The sequence below is a fragment of the Amphibalanus amphitrite genome, unplaced genomic scaffold, assembly GCF_019059575.1.
Source record: "Amphibalanus amphitrite isolate SeventyFive unplaced genomic scaffold, NRLGWU_Aamphi_draft 001122F_arrow, whole genome shotgun sequence".
Taxonomy (NCBI): Eukaryota; Metazoa; Arthropoda; class Thecostraca; order Balanomorpha; family Balanidae; genus Amphibalanus; species Amphibalanus amphitrite.
Window position 1 is genome coordinate 79,312 of NW_024882616.1, and position 15,556 is coordinate 94,867.

Consider the following 15,556-nt stretch of genomic DNA (forward strand, 5'->3'; position numbering starts at 1 on the left):
CTCGGGCAGAGTTCTGGCCGCTCTTCAATACCTCGCTCTGGCAGTTTATTGTCGCTCTTTTCTCGCCAGAGTTTCTAGCTGTTCGTAACTCGCTCTGCCAGAGTTTGTAATCCTCTGGTAGAGTTTGTTTTGGCTCTTACTTCGCTCTGTCAGAGTGTGTTGCCCTTCTCACCTCGCCCTGAGTTTGTGTTAGCTGTCCTGGTTCTGGCAGATTTTGTTGCAGTTCTCAACCCGCTCTGAAAATTAGTTACGTTTCTTACCTCGCTCTGGCAGAGTAAGTTTTGGCTCTCACGTCGCCCTGGCAGTTTGGACCGCTCTGGCACAATTTGTTGTTGTTCTCGACTCTCGCTGACGGAGTTTGGAGCGGTTCTTACCTCGCTCTGGCAGAGTTCGTTGCCGTTCCAACTCGCTCTGGCAGCCGTTCTCACCTCTGCTCGAGTTAAGGGAGCGGTCCGGCACTTTGGAGCCGTTCCCACCTCGTTCTGACAAAGTTTGGAGCGGTCCGGCAGAGTTTGGTACCGTTCTTACCTCGCTCTGGCAGAGTTTGGAGCGGTCCACCTTCTGCTCGTCGGCGCAGACGGACAGTCGCGGCACGGCCAGCTGATGTTGCGGCTGCTGCTGTGTCGGCGGCGCGCAGAGGTGGCCGCCGCCCGGCCGGTCCACCTTCGTCTTATCTGTCGGATCAGACAGAGGTCTGGTCAGAGGTCTCTGGAGGCACCGTGAACCGCGCAGAAATGGGCCTCCTCCAACGCCCGGGTCATTTGCGAATGTTTGAAGCACGGGTATAATACCTTCCCAATGCTCCTATTATAACCAAACCCTTTCATATATGTCTCAAAAAATGTTTAATTTGACCTAACTACTCCAACTTAGAACACTACTTATCCGATTGATCCTGACTAATGATTATCGTCCCACCGACCTGAGCAGTCCTGGTTGCTGGCCCACTTCTTCCTGTCGTCGACAGACAGGCGCCCGGCGTCGGGCGGCTTCTTGCTGGTGCGTCCCCAGCCGGCGGTGATGCTGCCCAGCCGGTTGAACGCCCGTATCACCATCGGGGAGTTCGGCACACTCTTGGGCCTGCCGCAAGTAGAAACACAAAGCGTCCCGGCGTGAAATACAGCAGAGTACAAAGGCAGGATTCAAGACGAAAGAACCGTCCTATCATACCGGACCATTCATCGCTCTAACCACAAGCAGGTAAACGCATTATCGAGAATGTAATTACCAAGTAGGCCGATCGGGACATGATTTGGAAGGAAAATATCAATCATTTAACATCGGGCTCGGATAGTTTTTAAAACAAAAGTCCTGGGAGTGATGCCCGTGTATGTACTTCACCTGAGGACACTTCAGAACGATGGACCAGCATGTAATGTAACACAACCCGACAGCAAGAAGCCAATACCGTCTCTTTATATCAGTGATTGCTGTTCGGTGAAACGCTTTTTTAAATAAGTCACCATATGAGGTCCAGTGCATGCGCAAAACAAGCTACACTTTGGGCATTAGTGCATTCACAAGCTCCTTATTTATTCATTTGACAGCATCGGCACTCGTCCACAAGAAGTGGCGACTATGAGCCCTCGTCATACAATTCGGATAAACCCGCTAAAAATATACATAAAAGTGAATGAAGAAAAAGTAAAAAGCAGTCTGTGACACACAGGCTGTAACACAGTAGCACATGTCAGTAAAAGGCCAGTGTTAAATGTACAAAAAAAAAAAAAAAAACTAACTGGTAAGCCGAAGCTGAGTTACAACCTAACAAAGCTGAGACGAGAGTATTAAGTTCAGCTGGCCAATAACAACGGCAATATGACATGGTTTAGTTCGCTACATTACATATATTTCTTCAGTAACTACAAATTGGAGATAAGGTCATGTTAGCTTGCTGATAGGAGATCTCCGGAATAAATTACCCGCCCTAATGAAAATCCTCAGACTTTCAGACTGCTTTCTGATAAGAAATACATGAAAAAATCGCCATGTAAGGTAGGTGCACGCCTTCTGGGCCTTCTGGATTCATCTTAGCACAATTTAGTGGGTCCGAAGAAGCTAAATTGCCTAGTCCGTCGCTAGTCACAGTGATATACATTGATTCAGTCTTGTGGGAAACAAAACGCGGTTACGGACGACATCAGCGAACGCAAGATAAATTCTGATAAATGATATGCTTGGCATGACTCAGTTTTCCACGGCAAATAAGTATACTGCAGATGCATTACCACGGTGATATTAGTTTTCCGAACGTCGTCTGAGCCGGATAGGGACGGGAAAATCACCAAGTGCCTTGCTGCAATATGTGGAAAGACAAAATCTCGTTTCTACATCCAACCGATCCCACCTACACCCTTCCACTATGTATGACACAGCATGGAGAAGATACAGCACTCAGCACCTCTGAACAGACTTGACAACCCGTCAGAAGACCCAACACAAGGCACCCACCTTGGCGACTCAATGTCGGGCACCTGCAGGAAATTGGAGCTTTTCGGCTTGTGCGAGGGGCTGTGTAGGGTGGGCACTGCGCGCGCCAGGATGTCGGCCACGGACACCTGTGGCGAGCCGAAGCCCGTGCTGAAGCCGTACAGCATCTCCTGGAACACTCTGAGCGGGGAGGGCCGGGACGGCGCCGACTGTCAGCGGGGAAAGGTGGGCCAGCAGCACCGCAGGCAGACACACAACACGGACATGGCCGTGTGTTAAGAGATAAAAAGCAGTGGCAGGGTTCGAGACAAATGGATTTGGGAATCAAAGCTCTGCCGCTCCAACGATCAGTCCCAGAGCAAAATAATGTAGAAAAGACAGTTTCACTATAGGTACTACCGATACTCTACCAGTAAGCTGTGTTATGAAAACAAGATAGTCTATTTCAATGTCTAGTAAAGGTATAGTCGTCTGTAACTGCCGCCCACCTGCTCCTGACTCCCAAGATGGCCCGAACGCCGTGCATCCGCGTCTTCTGCTTGCCCTGGCCGACGAGGAAGGTGACGTCGTACAGGACGTTGCCCTCCTCGGGGTTGTGGAAGGCCTTGGTGAAATCCTTGGCCAGCTGGTCGTAGCCCTCGAACAGGTCTCGGACCGAGTCCAGCAGGGGTGAGGACGGCCTCATGTGGCCGATGGGTCGCCACGAGCCGCGTCTGAGGCACACATGACGTCAGAGGTCAGCCACACAGATCGACACCGAAACATTTTAGTGTTGTATGGAATAGTGCGGAACAGGCTCAGGGGAAAACGGCGCCTAATACATACATGAAAGTGGTTTGTTTTATTTTTCCTGCTTAATTAAAATTCATGGCAAACGCAGATGGCATTTGTCTTGACGTATATTTACCTACATTTCCATTCATTTCTCAGGTGCTGCTGATGTGTGAATATGAAATTATGGCAGTCCTTTTACCTATGCAAAATGAAGCGTGCCAAAATAATGATAGGTAAACCATGCGAAGCAATTAAAAAAAAAATACGATTCTGATCAAATATGTTATTCAATAGATATAAGAGTAGCACCACGCTAAACAGCTGTTCTTTTCATTTCCCTCCTTCATCTTTATTCAGCTTCTATTATCAAATACCGCTTTACGATCACCACAGAGGCTGTGCCGACCCACCTGTACGGTTTGGGGATCTGCCCCGTCTCGGCGTGGTTCTGCACGTTCGTCACTATGTCCTCCAGCATCTGACTGCGGGTCCGCTCCTGCATGCGCGCGAACTTGGGTGCCGAGTAGCTGGCCCGCTCGCCGTTGACGATTTTCGTGCAGATCCACTCTCTGAAGAGCGCGCCCTTCTCGAAGGTGGACTGTTCCCAGAGGTAGGGCTTGTAGGCGCCCACCTCGTCCCTAGACACCACAGACACCTGTCGGAGGAAGCCCGGCGAGTCACATACCGCGGGTGGCGACCTATCCATGGCTTTTATACAGTTGTCGCAGGTCCGTCATATTCGGTTATTTTCAGAAAGACATATTTATTTGTTTCGCGCTATAGGATTGGTGATAGACTTTGCTGAACAGAAAGTGACGGGAAGTGCAATTTCGTGTCACTCCTGCAGCCTGCTTCCTGGAGAGTGACAGTGCCTGGTGACATTTCTCGACTTTGCTCGACTCCCGGGGTCATACATAAGCGTGGCAATGAGCGGCAATTGGCAACCTGCACCTAGGTTTAAACATTTTTCAAAACCGTTCTGGACGGAAAGTACTCCAGATTTTTGTGGGAGGGGAGGGAGGTTCAAATGCAAGTTAAAAGGTCGGACAACTAGAGGTCGTTGCATAAACATTTCCAAGTAATGGCTGCGTTATTGGCTGCTGGAAGTATTGATTTACCGGCTACGTACTTCATTTGATTGATAGCTGATTGGCTCCGAACATTACAAAGCCTGTGTAATTTTCCACACACTGTGGAGCTGCCTTGAAATGGTGTGTTTAATTACAGCCATTGAGCCATTACGCCGAACGAGGTGAACTTAGAGCGGCACCTCTGTCCTCTCGCCGGTCCAATGACCTGCCCCATCTATCAGGTAGATCGCTTTTCATGCTTCATAGGAGCCGATCCCTGGCATACACAGTGCGCGATAACGACTTTGTGGTGGGAAGTTAGGTGTAATTGTTCAAATATAATATTAATATGGTGCTAACTCTTATCCTTGTTGCCAACTGTTTTAGTGCCATGTTGGTAAGCAGTGTTTGGTTTTATTTAGTAGCCTAACGTAACTAAAAAGTACCTAACCCACTTATGTGGAAACCCTCTGTCTTCCAACAGCATGCACAGTGCACGCACAGTGCAGTCTGCATATACATAAAAGCGCTGTTTTAGTTCTATAAAAGACTTACCTATATGAGTATGGTCAGTCGGTCAGTCATGTGCTGTTGCTAAAGTGGCGCATTAATCATGGAAAGCACGGCACCGACTTGTGAAGCCTAATAAAATCACGTCCTTGACACATTTAGACATAAGTTATATGTCACACATGAAAACTAATATAAGTTATTAATACGAGTGTCTTTCGCTGAGGGACTTCATTAGCTCAGATATTCTCAGCCAACGTGAAGAACGCCGCGTGGCTATAAGTCTTCTGGCCTTTATGCTCTGAGCGAGTTTGGTATGTGCCAGGCAACGTATGCTGTCAGGATGTGACGAAATTACTCCCCCGACAGGCGCACAACTGCGTCATACTTGGCATGGCTTGTCCGTCCAGAATAGAAAATAGACTTCAGCGCAAAATCGTTAACACATTGTCACACTGTTATCACACTGTTAATGTTAGAAGCAATTGTTTTTAGCACCTATGTAATGTAAGTACCTAGGTAAACCAAGCTGTCAGAAGCCTCGCTGCCTGCAGGATAAATTACGAGAAAGGAGTGCTTACGTATCTTCTTTGAGATATAAATACGAGCTTAAGATTGGTATACCTATCTTCTACAAGACAACGACAAGAGCTTAGGCCGGTAACCCTAAGGATGGTAATGACTGATACTTTGAGAAAAGGCAGCTCGACGAGAGCACCTCGCCCCTCGGCCAAACTTCACGAAGCCGATGAGCGACACAGTGGGCGTCGCATGCTCGTAACACAACCGAATAGCCAGTATATAGCCATGATGAAACGTGCCGCGGACGCGGTTAATATACGCAAACTCGGCGGGACGTCGTGAAATAAAGCCCAAATGAACAAAGTTGTGCTCAATACTGAGCCTTCAAAACCCCATTTGAGGGAGCCTGGAGGGCTACATAAAGGAAAATAGTTTACTATAATTATGGGAGACGCATAGCTGCCGACCGTAAAAATAATGGTGCTATGATTAAAGTCATGTTTCGCATAAAAGGCGTATACGCCTTTTATGAACCTTTTACCTACCGAAAACGGCTTTATCCGACGGAAAGAATTTCTTCTGCGAATAAGAAATAATGAAACATACCAACATTTATAACTGCCATTAGGTACCGGCAAAAAGCTAATGAAACCAAACAGTATCGGACTCACCTCATATCTCGTGGGCTTGAACTTGATTTTCGGACTGGTCCGGACCACGATAAACGTGTGCAGGAAGTGCGATTTGATGCAGGCGGGAGAGAAGCTCGTGTTGTCCGCCTCCAGAAACACCACACACACAATGTCGTTGCCAATGTGTCGCTTCCTTTGTAGCTGTGAATTAGGACACATAACAGGTAACTTAGTTAAATAAGCTGCACAGGCGCACACTATGCTAATCAGATGGATTACAAAGGGAAGTATGCATAAAAAAGAACGATGTCCCCATCCAGGCATCCATAAACACTCCCAGCAAAATGCAGTATTGAATGAATCAGAGTTAAAGTCTAATTCGGTTATGTGTCAGCCTAGTAGGTACTGCGGTGAATGTGATGGCCGAACAAACGTGGAGAGATATGTACCTAATTGTAACCTTTCGAAGGTAAACCTCCAGGACAATACTTCCAGGTTAGACGCGGAATGCCAGCGACGTTCATTTCAGGAAGTGACAGGTCACATTTGAATAAACATGGAATAGGTACCAGGTACCATGTCCATGAATGCAAAACATGTACCTATCCATGTATCCATGTCCAAATGCAAAACAGCTTGAAATGCACATCATCCTGCAGTACCGTGCAAGGCAAAGATCTTCGATCGGTAATCTCCCTTTGTCCATGTGAAACATAAATTGGACTCGGCGTGGCGCCTATCTCCTAATCAGTGCAGCTAGTGCGTATATTTCGTGCAGGCTGACGACGAACATCTGATTCTGCATCGTTCACGCGCGGATGCAGTCTGCCTTTGGAGAAAACATAGGTATGCCTACATAGATAGTATCTATACATACATGTCAGCTTAGCAAACATGACAACACATAAAATGCTATTATACCCGATCTGGATGGTAGAAACCAATTTCTCTTGTGCTGTGCTGAGTGTGCAGTGGGTGACTATACCTACAATCGGCAAGAAACAAGCACAATATTTTGCGTTGATATGGGTTTGGCCATCATCTGTTATGTGTGTAAACGAGAAAAGAGGCGTCGCTAACGTTCTGTTGAAGTTCCCGAGGCCAGCGATAACAGGCTGTCTCCATAGCGAGCGGACGCATGCAACAGAGCGACGCGCTCCGATGTAATGCTCTCCGAGATTATGGAAACATCGATACGCACTGGCCAGTGCTCAGAAATCCTACAGCGTGAAGGGTCAATCAAATCAAATGTCAATTCAACTCAGAACACTGGAGCCCTAAAAACGTTTAACGTTTAACTGTAATCTATAAACAATAAGCTCCAGGAAGTAGAATGTAGAAATTCAGGCCTAAACAGCGTTTTGTCTCATGACTCACATGACTTCCTTATCGAATCGCTTTGCCTCTCTGCCTCGTTACATGATTCATATGGAGACAGAGCGCTAGGCACGAGGCAGCCCACGGACAATGCAGATCGGAGACCGCCTCGTGTTGTGTGCATCGACCCGACAGGTGCTCGAAGGTTCGGCTTCCTACTACGCCGCGGTCACTGAGGACCGACGGCTGAGCAGTGAGAGTTCCGTCCGTTTCCGGCGTACGGTTAAATGAATGGCCTTTCCATGGGAAAAGTAAATTTGTGTCTTTACCTTAGGTTAACGTCGGGTCATATTCCAAGAAAGCTGAAGGGTGAGGTGGTGATCGGTGCCTATTTCGACTCATAAACTCGATGGACAGCCCAGTGAAGAGGAGTACCACCGACGCGAAGGGCTCCAACATCCTCTCGCTGCGCCTTTGCCAGTTGCAGCGGCTGTCGTTACGCCCCTCCCGTTCGTAAAGCCTCTCGAGCCACGCCTCTCCCGTTAGCGGGCCGTGACCGAACTGTTGCACCGCGCGACCGTCATCGTCCTAACTGAGTTTGGTCTGTGGGACGGCGATTGGACGGGTCGACCGGCCTCTGAGGGGCTGATTAGTGCCAACTGTCGGCGCTGACTGGACGGGCCGGGGCTGCCGAGGAGGGAGGGGCTGACTGGGCGCGCCAGCCCGTCGGACGAACCGACACAACTCTGTCAGAGGCTCAGACAGGCCGACACAGCAGCATTGGGGCCGCGCAGTTACAACAGCGGCGCAGTTGCGACAGCGGCGCAGTTAGCACCAGAGGCCGAACCAGACTGAGGCGGCGCCGTCTCTAGGATCAATCTCAGACGGTAGGGAGATGACTGATAGTCGACTGACAGCTCAGTCTGCCGAACTTATCAGCCTGATGAAGTGCCACCGCTAGCTGCTCGGACTGCACTTGAACTACCTATGTTGGTTGAACATTAACCCTCGCCGGCCGAGGGGGGGGGCGGGTGCCGCCCCCCCATAGGGTTTTTTCGCGATAGCTCCGAACACGCTGGCGATAGAGAGCTGAAACTTGGCATACCTGACCTTTGATCCAAGCCGGATCTTTTGACACCAACCGCATTTTTGGGTCAGGTCAGGTCACTGACCTATGACGTCATAAGTGAACCTCTGCACGGTCTTCAGATGTCGCAACTTCGCAACGCCCTCACTGCCAGAGGAGATGTCACAGGGAAATGAAACTTGCAGGATCTAGTATCCATTATGAGTCCCACAACTTGTATATCTCGGATTTTTCCTAAAGGTCATATGAGGTCAGGTCATTTTCGTGACCTCACCATTATAAGTCAATGGGGAAAAATTCAAACTGCGATTCTGGCGCCGGGAACGATCTCCAACTATCTCAAGCACACAGAATCGTGATTTGATGCACTCCTTGCAAGGTTAGATGCGTCACTTTTGCAATGTTGACCTTGCGTGACGTCATTTATGACGTCATCAAGGTCAAATTAGTTTTTCGTCAATAACTCTTGATCAAATTGAGCTAGCGAGTCGGGAAAGGCACCAATGGACTCAGGAAGGTCTGCCGAATCGAATGATATGCGACATGACCTCTTTCGACCAACTTCGTGACCTGGGGGTGCTGACCTGACCTTGACCTGAGGTCAACACCCCAAGTTGACCTGACCCGGACAAAAAGTATGTCATTCGACGCGCCTGAGCGAGGCGAACACGATGCTGCCAAAATCGGCGCTCTGCGGCCGTTTTTTGCGAAGTTATTCACCAAAAACTGAACCGTACCCTGGGGCACTTGACCTGACCTCAGAGGTCACCGGTTGACCTAGGACCTTAAAATCGGGTACCAATCTCTGCGTCTCGTAACGGCGCACACGCTCGTTTTTTCCGCGACGCGCTAGCTCCACCAGGGGCGAAACGGCGAGGGGGGGGTCGTACCCGCCCCCCCCCCTCGGCCGGCGCGTATGTAGAAAACCAATAGGTCCGGCGAGGGTTAAGCATTGAGCAAGTCAGTCAACCCTGGTCTCAATCCAATCGACGTGTGCGACCCGGCGTACCCTGGTCGTCCCTCCGCGACCGCGCCCGACCATGGTCGTCCCTCTGCGACCGCGACTGACCCTGGTGGGCGGCGTCATCATCGAATGGCCTCCCGGGCTGGCGCCCGCCCGTGGGCGTCCGGCTCTGATTTCCTCCGGGTGTGTCGTGTCCCGGTGGCATCAGAGACGGGTGCATCAGCCTCACCGCTCCCCCGGGAACGGGGAGTCCGGGCCGATACACCTCGATACTCTGCGGTATGACGCGTAACTATACCGCGCTATCGAGTCGTTCCGAAGAAACGTTTATCACGACGCGGATCTGAAGTCACGGAGTGGTGAATAAAACAGATGTACTGTGCCTTGCGACGCTCTTTTGGCAAATACATCGCTCTTGGTGCGACGCAGCATCCATTTGTTTTCTGAGAAATATCATAACCAAGCCACAACATCCGTCTTTTACGAACATAGTGCAATATGTGTCGACCGTGACATTTCTGCCTTGAAGCGGCCATAATCCACTTCTACGTCCCAGTTTAATGGACTTCGTTGAATGTCGAGACTAGCATGTCACTTGGTAAAAAGGAAATATCAGACCTAAGGTATATGAGCGTCTCACATCATCTCCGGGACTGGAATCAGTCGGCTGCACTTCTTAGAAATGGAGACAAATGCAACAAAAGATAACCTTTTGCCACGGTCCCTGCATGTCCATTGTGCAGGCAGCAGGTGTTTTTTTTTTTTGTCAAATCGTCATAAATGAGACGCATAGTACCTAACCGTTCACGATGCTCAACAAGAAATAAGTTTTTTGCGAGACTATTGTAGTAATGGTAAGGACATCGAATACATGCCTCAGATTAACCATAAAAAACTAAACGGTGTATAAACGAATGCGGGCATGTATGTAATTGGGTGACGACTGATTGGTGGCCTACTCGAGAATGAATTTAAGGAAATAAATTAAGCAATAAAAACATCAACATGCACCTGAAAACACAAACCTTTACCTATAATATTACCTTACCTATAAATAAAATCTAGGTACATAGACGATGTTGATCGTGACCGGCTCACCTTCTGCGCGTCGTGTTCCTCGTACGGCAGTAGAGTGGAGACGTGGAACATTATTTCGATGCCTCTCCAATGCGTGTAGACGGATGTCAGTCCGGTGAGGTCGTGCACCGTGTCCAGACCTCCCTTGTATTTATCAAACCCTGAAATAAAACATCGGCTAACTGACACGGCATAAGCCCCTGTCCCATTTTCGGCCACTATCAAAGAGGTAACCATGACAATCTGTATATTCTGAGTAGATACGTATGTACGTCTTGAATCACTAAACGATAGCTGATAACTTGCATCGACTTATCTGTTATTGGACTTGAAGGCTGGTCCAATAGTTCATACCTATCAGTATGGGATAAAAGTTAAAACGTTCACATTGCTGAAAACATTTTCCTTCCCCGTTCTGTATTATATGACGGAAGGAACAGGACTCATGGGGTGATTCGTTATTATATCGATTAATAAATCGAACAATGGTCCAGTATTATCACTCCCAGAGGGCTACCTACGTTGTCTTCTTCGATATCGAAAGCCTAATAATGGGTTCCCTGGTCGCATATTAATGCTCCACTCTCTCTCTCATTGAGCACGTCTTTGTCTTTTAGAATACGGCTTCCAGCGCCAAGCAAATACATAAATCCGGCAGTAATTTTGAGCCGCAGCGCAATATTAGTTTATTGCTGCCGCTTCTTTCATTCTCGCATGCCAAGGCTCTCTGAGTCCATTCAAGATGGCGGCCATTGCGTCGCGCGCGATCCACGTGCTCTGCAGTCGACTCTATCGTCGACGTGCGACTTTATCGCGAGTGCCAGGCGCCTATCTGGCGCAGTGTGTCTGTCGGCCGCTCCCGCTCACCTAATGACGAGCGAGCGGCGCGCGGTCGGTCGCCGGCTCTGCCGACCCGGACAGACTCCCGCCCGGGAGCTCCGACCGCGCAGAACCGCACTGATAACGGCCCTAAACGCTGAACGAAGGCCTGGTCCCGCCCATTGTTTTGCTGAGACTGCAAAAGTCTGAAGCGATATTTAATTGCTGAATTGAACCGAATTGGACAGTAGCCAAATGAAATCAAGTGATGGGACCGTTTTATTTTAGCTTTCAGCATATGAGCCCTAAATCGTGAATGCTGCATTCATAGGGAGTTTTTTTGTCTGCCTTGTCTAATCAGCCCTGCTGAGCTCTAAGCTCCTCAGAGGATATCAATCAGCACCGACACCAAGTAGGTATACCTAATACATTGAAGGACCAATTGACAGGATTGGGGATTTGGAGAGGCATACGTGGGAATGGGAATTCACTGGATGGCATCACACAAATAACTATGCTTACCTTTTAGTCGTACTTTGTCGCCGAGCACCGACAAAAACTCATCGAATAGTCGGCTGTTCTCGTTGTTTTCTAGGATCTCCTCCTCCGTATATTGACCTTCTTTTACATAAACAACGCCCACCTTGAGCTCTGACTTGATAAACACCTGCAAACAAAGATAAAGCTTTCGTTATACGTTCGCTCATAAACAGAATACAATTAATTTCAACGCTCGAGTTATAGAAGTGCGAGTCACATTGCACACTGTCGAGTTTCTTCGTTGTGCCACCGATTCCACCAGCTCTGTTACTGACAAACGGCAGTCTGGTGACAGAATTTCGAACGTTTAACGTTATATGTCAGACATTCACCGGCTGACTTTAACATGGTCTGTAGGTAATGCAACCACTTCCACCGACTGCAGACCATCCTATTCAGTAGCACATAGAGCGCCGAGGCGACTCGAGCCGGCCTTTCACCACCTTCCGGCTCGCGGACGGACATTGTCCCCACTGAGCCGCTGGGATGGTCAATTATAGCCATTGACCCTTTTTGGGGATCAGCCTGCGCTGAGGCTCTCTCGACGGCGCACTCAGCCACTTAGGGTCACTCTGTCAGAGACTCAGCCTCCGACAAGCAGTTGGTCCGGTTGTGAAGCGCTCTCCACATAGAGGCCGACTTCTCGGAACGAATTCCCTGAGCACAAACAAGCGCCTCGGCACAATGGACAGATACATAACGTCGTCTCCAACATTTGGGTTTAACCGTTCGACTGTACTTACAGCTAGATTCATTGTTTATCAGTTAATTTTTCCTCCAATTGACCTCTAATAAAAATCACTAGCATAAAAAGTCGAGATAGACGTTTCGTGCATCCTGTTACCATCTTCAGCATTTTCACCAAATTCATTAAAAAATATTCAGTGAGACCATCGTATGTATGGGAATATCCTTACGAAGGTATTTGCAGCTGACGTCAGCCACGATGGTGAGCAAATCACACGAGCATTAAGAAGTTGGGAGAGGGGCGTAGATTCTATCATACGTCTTTCCGGGAGCTGACAGCACTAGCAGTCGTCTCAGCACCACTCACCACAGCAGCGGGGACTGAGTGGTGCCGCTGACCGAGTGGTGACCAGCACCAATTGGTGTCCACTCGCAGATGGCATTAGGTCAATTATTTGTCGATCTGCCGGCCCGCGGGAGCCATTCGACCCCGAGCCGCCAATTACTGGCGCCGAGAGAGACATCGGCCGCGGCCGAAATGGTCGCCGCTGCACGTGAAAGACAGCGCGGCGGCGCGCTCCGGCAGGCACCATCGATGTCGCTGCGGCGTGACTGACGGTGCGCCGCAGACCACAGACTGCCGGCAGGCACCAGGTGAGGCGCGTAATCGCATCAGTGCCGCCGACGGCCGTCCATGGAGGGCACGTCAGCCGTGCTCTTACCAATGTTTCCAGGTGGCTTCTTTGGGCACTAACAATCCATCCATCTCCACACCTCCATCTGAAGCTGCATTGTCTCACCCGTGATCCAGCGACCCTGTGCGCCTGTGATTCCGTGAAGCAGTGGCAGTGGACACAGTATAGCAACTCACCTGCTCGAGTTTGAGTAGCTGCTCTGGTATGTCGGGCAGCTGGTAGTAACCACTCACATCGAGTTTGAGCAGCTGCTCACCTAATCGGGTTTGAGCAGCTGCTCACCTGGCCGAGTTTGAGCAGCTGTCACCTGTTCGAGTCTGAGCAGTCCCTCACCTGGTCGAGTTTGAGCAGCTCCTCGGGTATGTCGGGCAGCTGGCTGAGCAGCAGCGGCGGGTTCAGGTTGATCTCGTTGCCCAGCGATCGCACCACCTCCTCGCGGTTGTAGCGGTCGGCGAACACGCACGAGGCCGGTACGAGGCCGTGCACCGTGTAGCTGATGGCCCGCACCATGATTCTGCCGGGAGCAGCGCACTGTCATTTGATCGTGTTGACACAACGTCCTGTAACATGCCCCTTTCTACGCAACACACCGCTCTGTTAAGGGATTCTACCGACACAACGTTCTGTAACGTGCTCTCATGGATAATACGTTACGTCATATGAAGTTATTGACGCATAGCTGCTAGTACATGCTACATGATCTTGCGGATACAGATGACAGAGCTATGCTACATGATCTTACCGGCAAGGCGCTGCCTAAAGGCCTTGACTGTTCTATGATATGATGCCGAGATACCTCTCCGTCACACCCCCCTACATTTGTCAGCCAATATACTTGATAAGACACGAGAATGATACTCCGCGTGATTAACGACATTGAACACAACATTGTAATAAATGAATGTGTTTCATTGTCTCCATACTGAAATAAGTGGGCTGAAGGATTGTCTCACTCTCACCTGAACTGGTCCCTGCCGTTGATGGTCTCCTGTTTCAGACTCAGGATGATCGGCCCCAGGTCCTCGTCCTGAGTGAAGTAGTTCCAGTGTTCGGTGCCGTAGAAATACTTTTCGAACGTCTCTTGTTCGATCGATGTGAGCTCGAACGTGCCGTACTTGTCGAAGTGCTCCTCGATGGGGGTCTTCTCGCGGTTGGGAGCGCGTATGGTGGGCACGCGCAGCAGTCGGTGGGAGGCGGGCGAGTAGTCGTCTCCGTCCTCCGATCCGGCCTGGGTCGGCACAGGCCACGTCAGGTCATCCAACGAGCAGGATAATACTAATTTAAGCCTTTGAAGCAGGATGTTATCTTTAGACTACCAGCGTGAATGCTTACAAGCTGCGGTATCAATCTATTTCACAGGTTCGGAATAATGTGTGGTTGATGTTATACAAAACATTCATTTAAAAGCTCCAAACAAGGAAGGTCTACTTATCCCAACGAGATACCTAGAGATCCGCTCTCCGTCTATCCGCGCCCTTCTGACACGCTCTCCAAAATTCCTCCCGCGCTGCCGAGACCTACCTGTACGGTCTGGTTACACTTTCCGGACGGCGGCTCCAGGTCGGCATCCTGGTCTTCACTAACTTCTCCCTCATCGGCGTCCCAGATGACGTGTTCGTCCAGCGGCTGGCCGGCACACTCGATCCAGTAGCCGGGCGTGGGTAGAAGATTGTGCGGGTAACCACGGCAGAACTCGTCTGAGGGAGAGAGAGAGAGAGAGAGAGAGAGAGAGAGAGAGAGAGAGAGAGAGAGAGAGAGAGAGGGAGAGAGAGAGAGAGAGAGAGAGAGAGAGAGAGAGAGAGAGAGAGAGAGAGAGAGAGAGAGAGAGAGAGAGAGAGAGAGAGGAGTTGTTTTAGTCATTTCTAAATGTCCTTCGTTTCGTGGCTTTGAATAGTTTTTTTCCATTGAACGAACTTTCCGCCTGAATAAATTTTGTTCAGCAGCAAAATATTGCCATCTGGCTGCCAAATAACGTTAAAACTTAATCTAGATGAGTGAATGGATTGCAAGAAGCCACGACCGGTAATAAAACTCCATTTTTAACTTTTCCTTATTTCTTTCAGCCAGCCGAGCTCGGCCGGTCCGGCCTATCCAATGCAAATATAGGATCGGTCTTCGGTAAGCCGACTATTTGCATAGCATTTGACATTGAGCATATGCGTTGAATACAAACCAATTTGAAGCCTGTTATGCATAGCTATGACGCATGTTCTAAATGAATAAAAAGGCAGGCACACCGAGCTGCCTTGTAAACCAATAAATCTGCGCTGAACTGACGGTTAGATGACACGATAAATCAATAAATCAAGAATGAGTTTATCAGCAGACTGACGTCACAAGTTGAATAAAATGGCGGCCAGCAGCTCTCCAAAGCCGCAAGTTCAGTTCTGAGAGCTGTCGAACGGCGCCATCGAGGTGCTTGCCTTTCAGTA

At 49.4% G+C, this 15,556-nt stretch overlaps 1 protein-coding gene across 1 annotated transcript in view; it reads right to left on the reverse strand.

Annotated features, from left to right (window-relative positions):
• Positions 1–15,556, reverse strand: part of LOC122370333 — a 70,860-nt gene that overhangs the window by 3,960 nt on the left and 51,344 nt on the right. The window contains exons 8-18 of the mRNA XM_043345825.1: positions 14,646–14,821; positions 14,084–14,352; positions 13,458–13,638; positions 11,725–11,869; positions 10,405–10,544; positions 5,978–6,139; positions 3,615–3,859; positions 2,919–3,143; positions 2,452–2,610; positions 923–1,080; positions 529–674 (exon numbers count right to left, since the gene is read on the reverse strand). Of these exons, the coding sequence (XP_043201760.1) occupies positions 529–674; positions 923–1,080; positions 2,452–2,610; positions 2,919–3,143; positions 3,615–3,859; positions 5,978–6,139; positions 10,405–10,544; positions 11,725–11,869; positions 13,458–13,638; positions 14,084–14,352; positions 14,646–14,821 (2,006 nt within the window). The remainder of the gene's footprint in view (positions 1–528; positions 675–922; positions 1,081–2,451; positions 2,611–2,918; positions 3,144–3,614; positions 3,860–5,977; positions 6,140–10,404; positions 10,545–11,724; positions 11,870–13,457; positions 13,639–14,083; positions 14,353–14,645; positions 14,822–15,556) is intronic.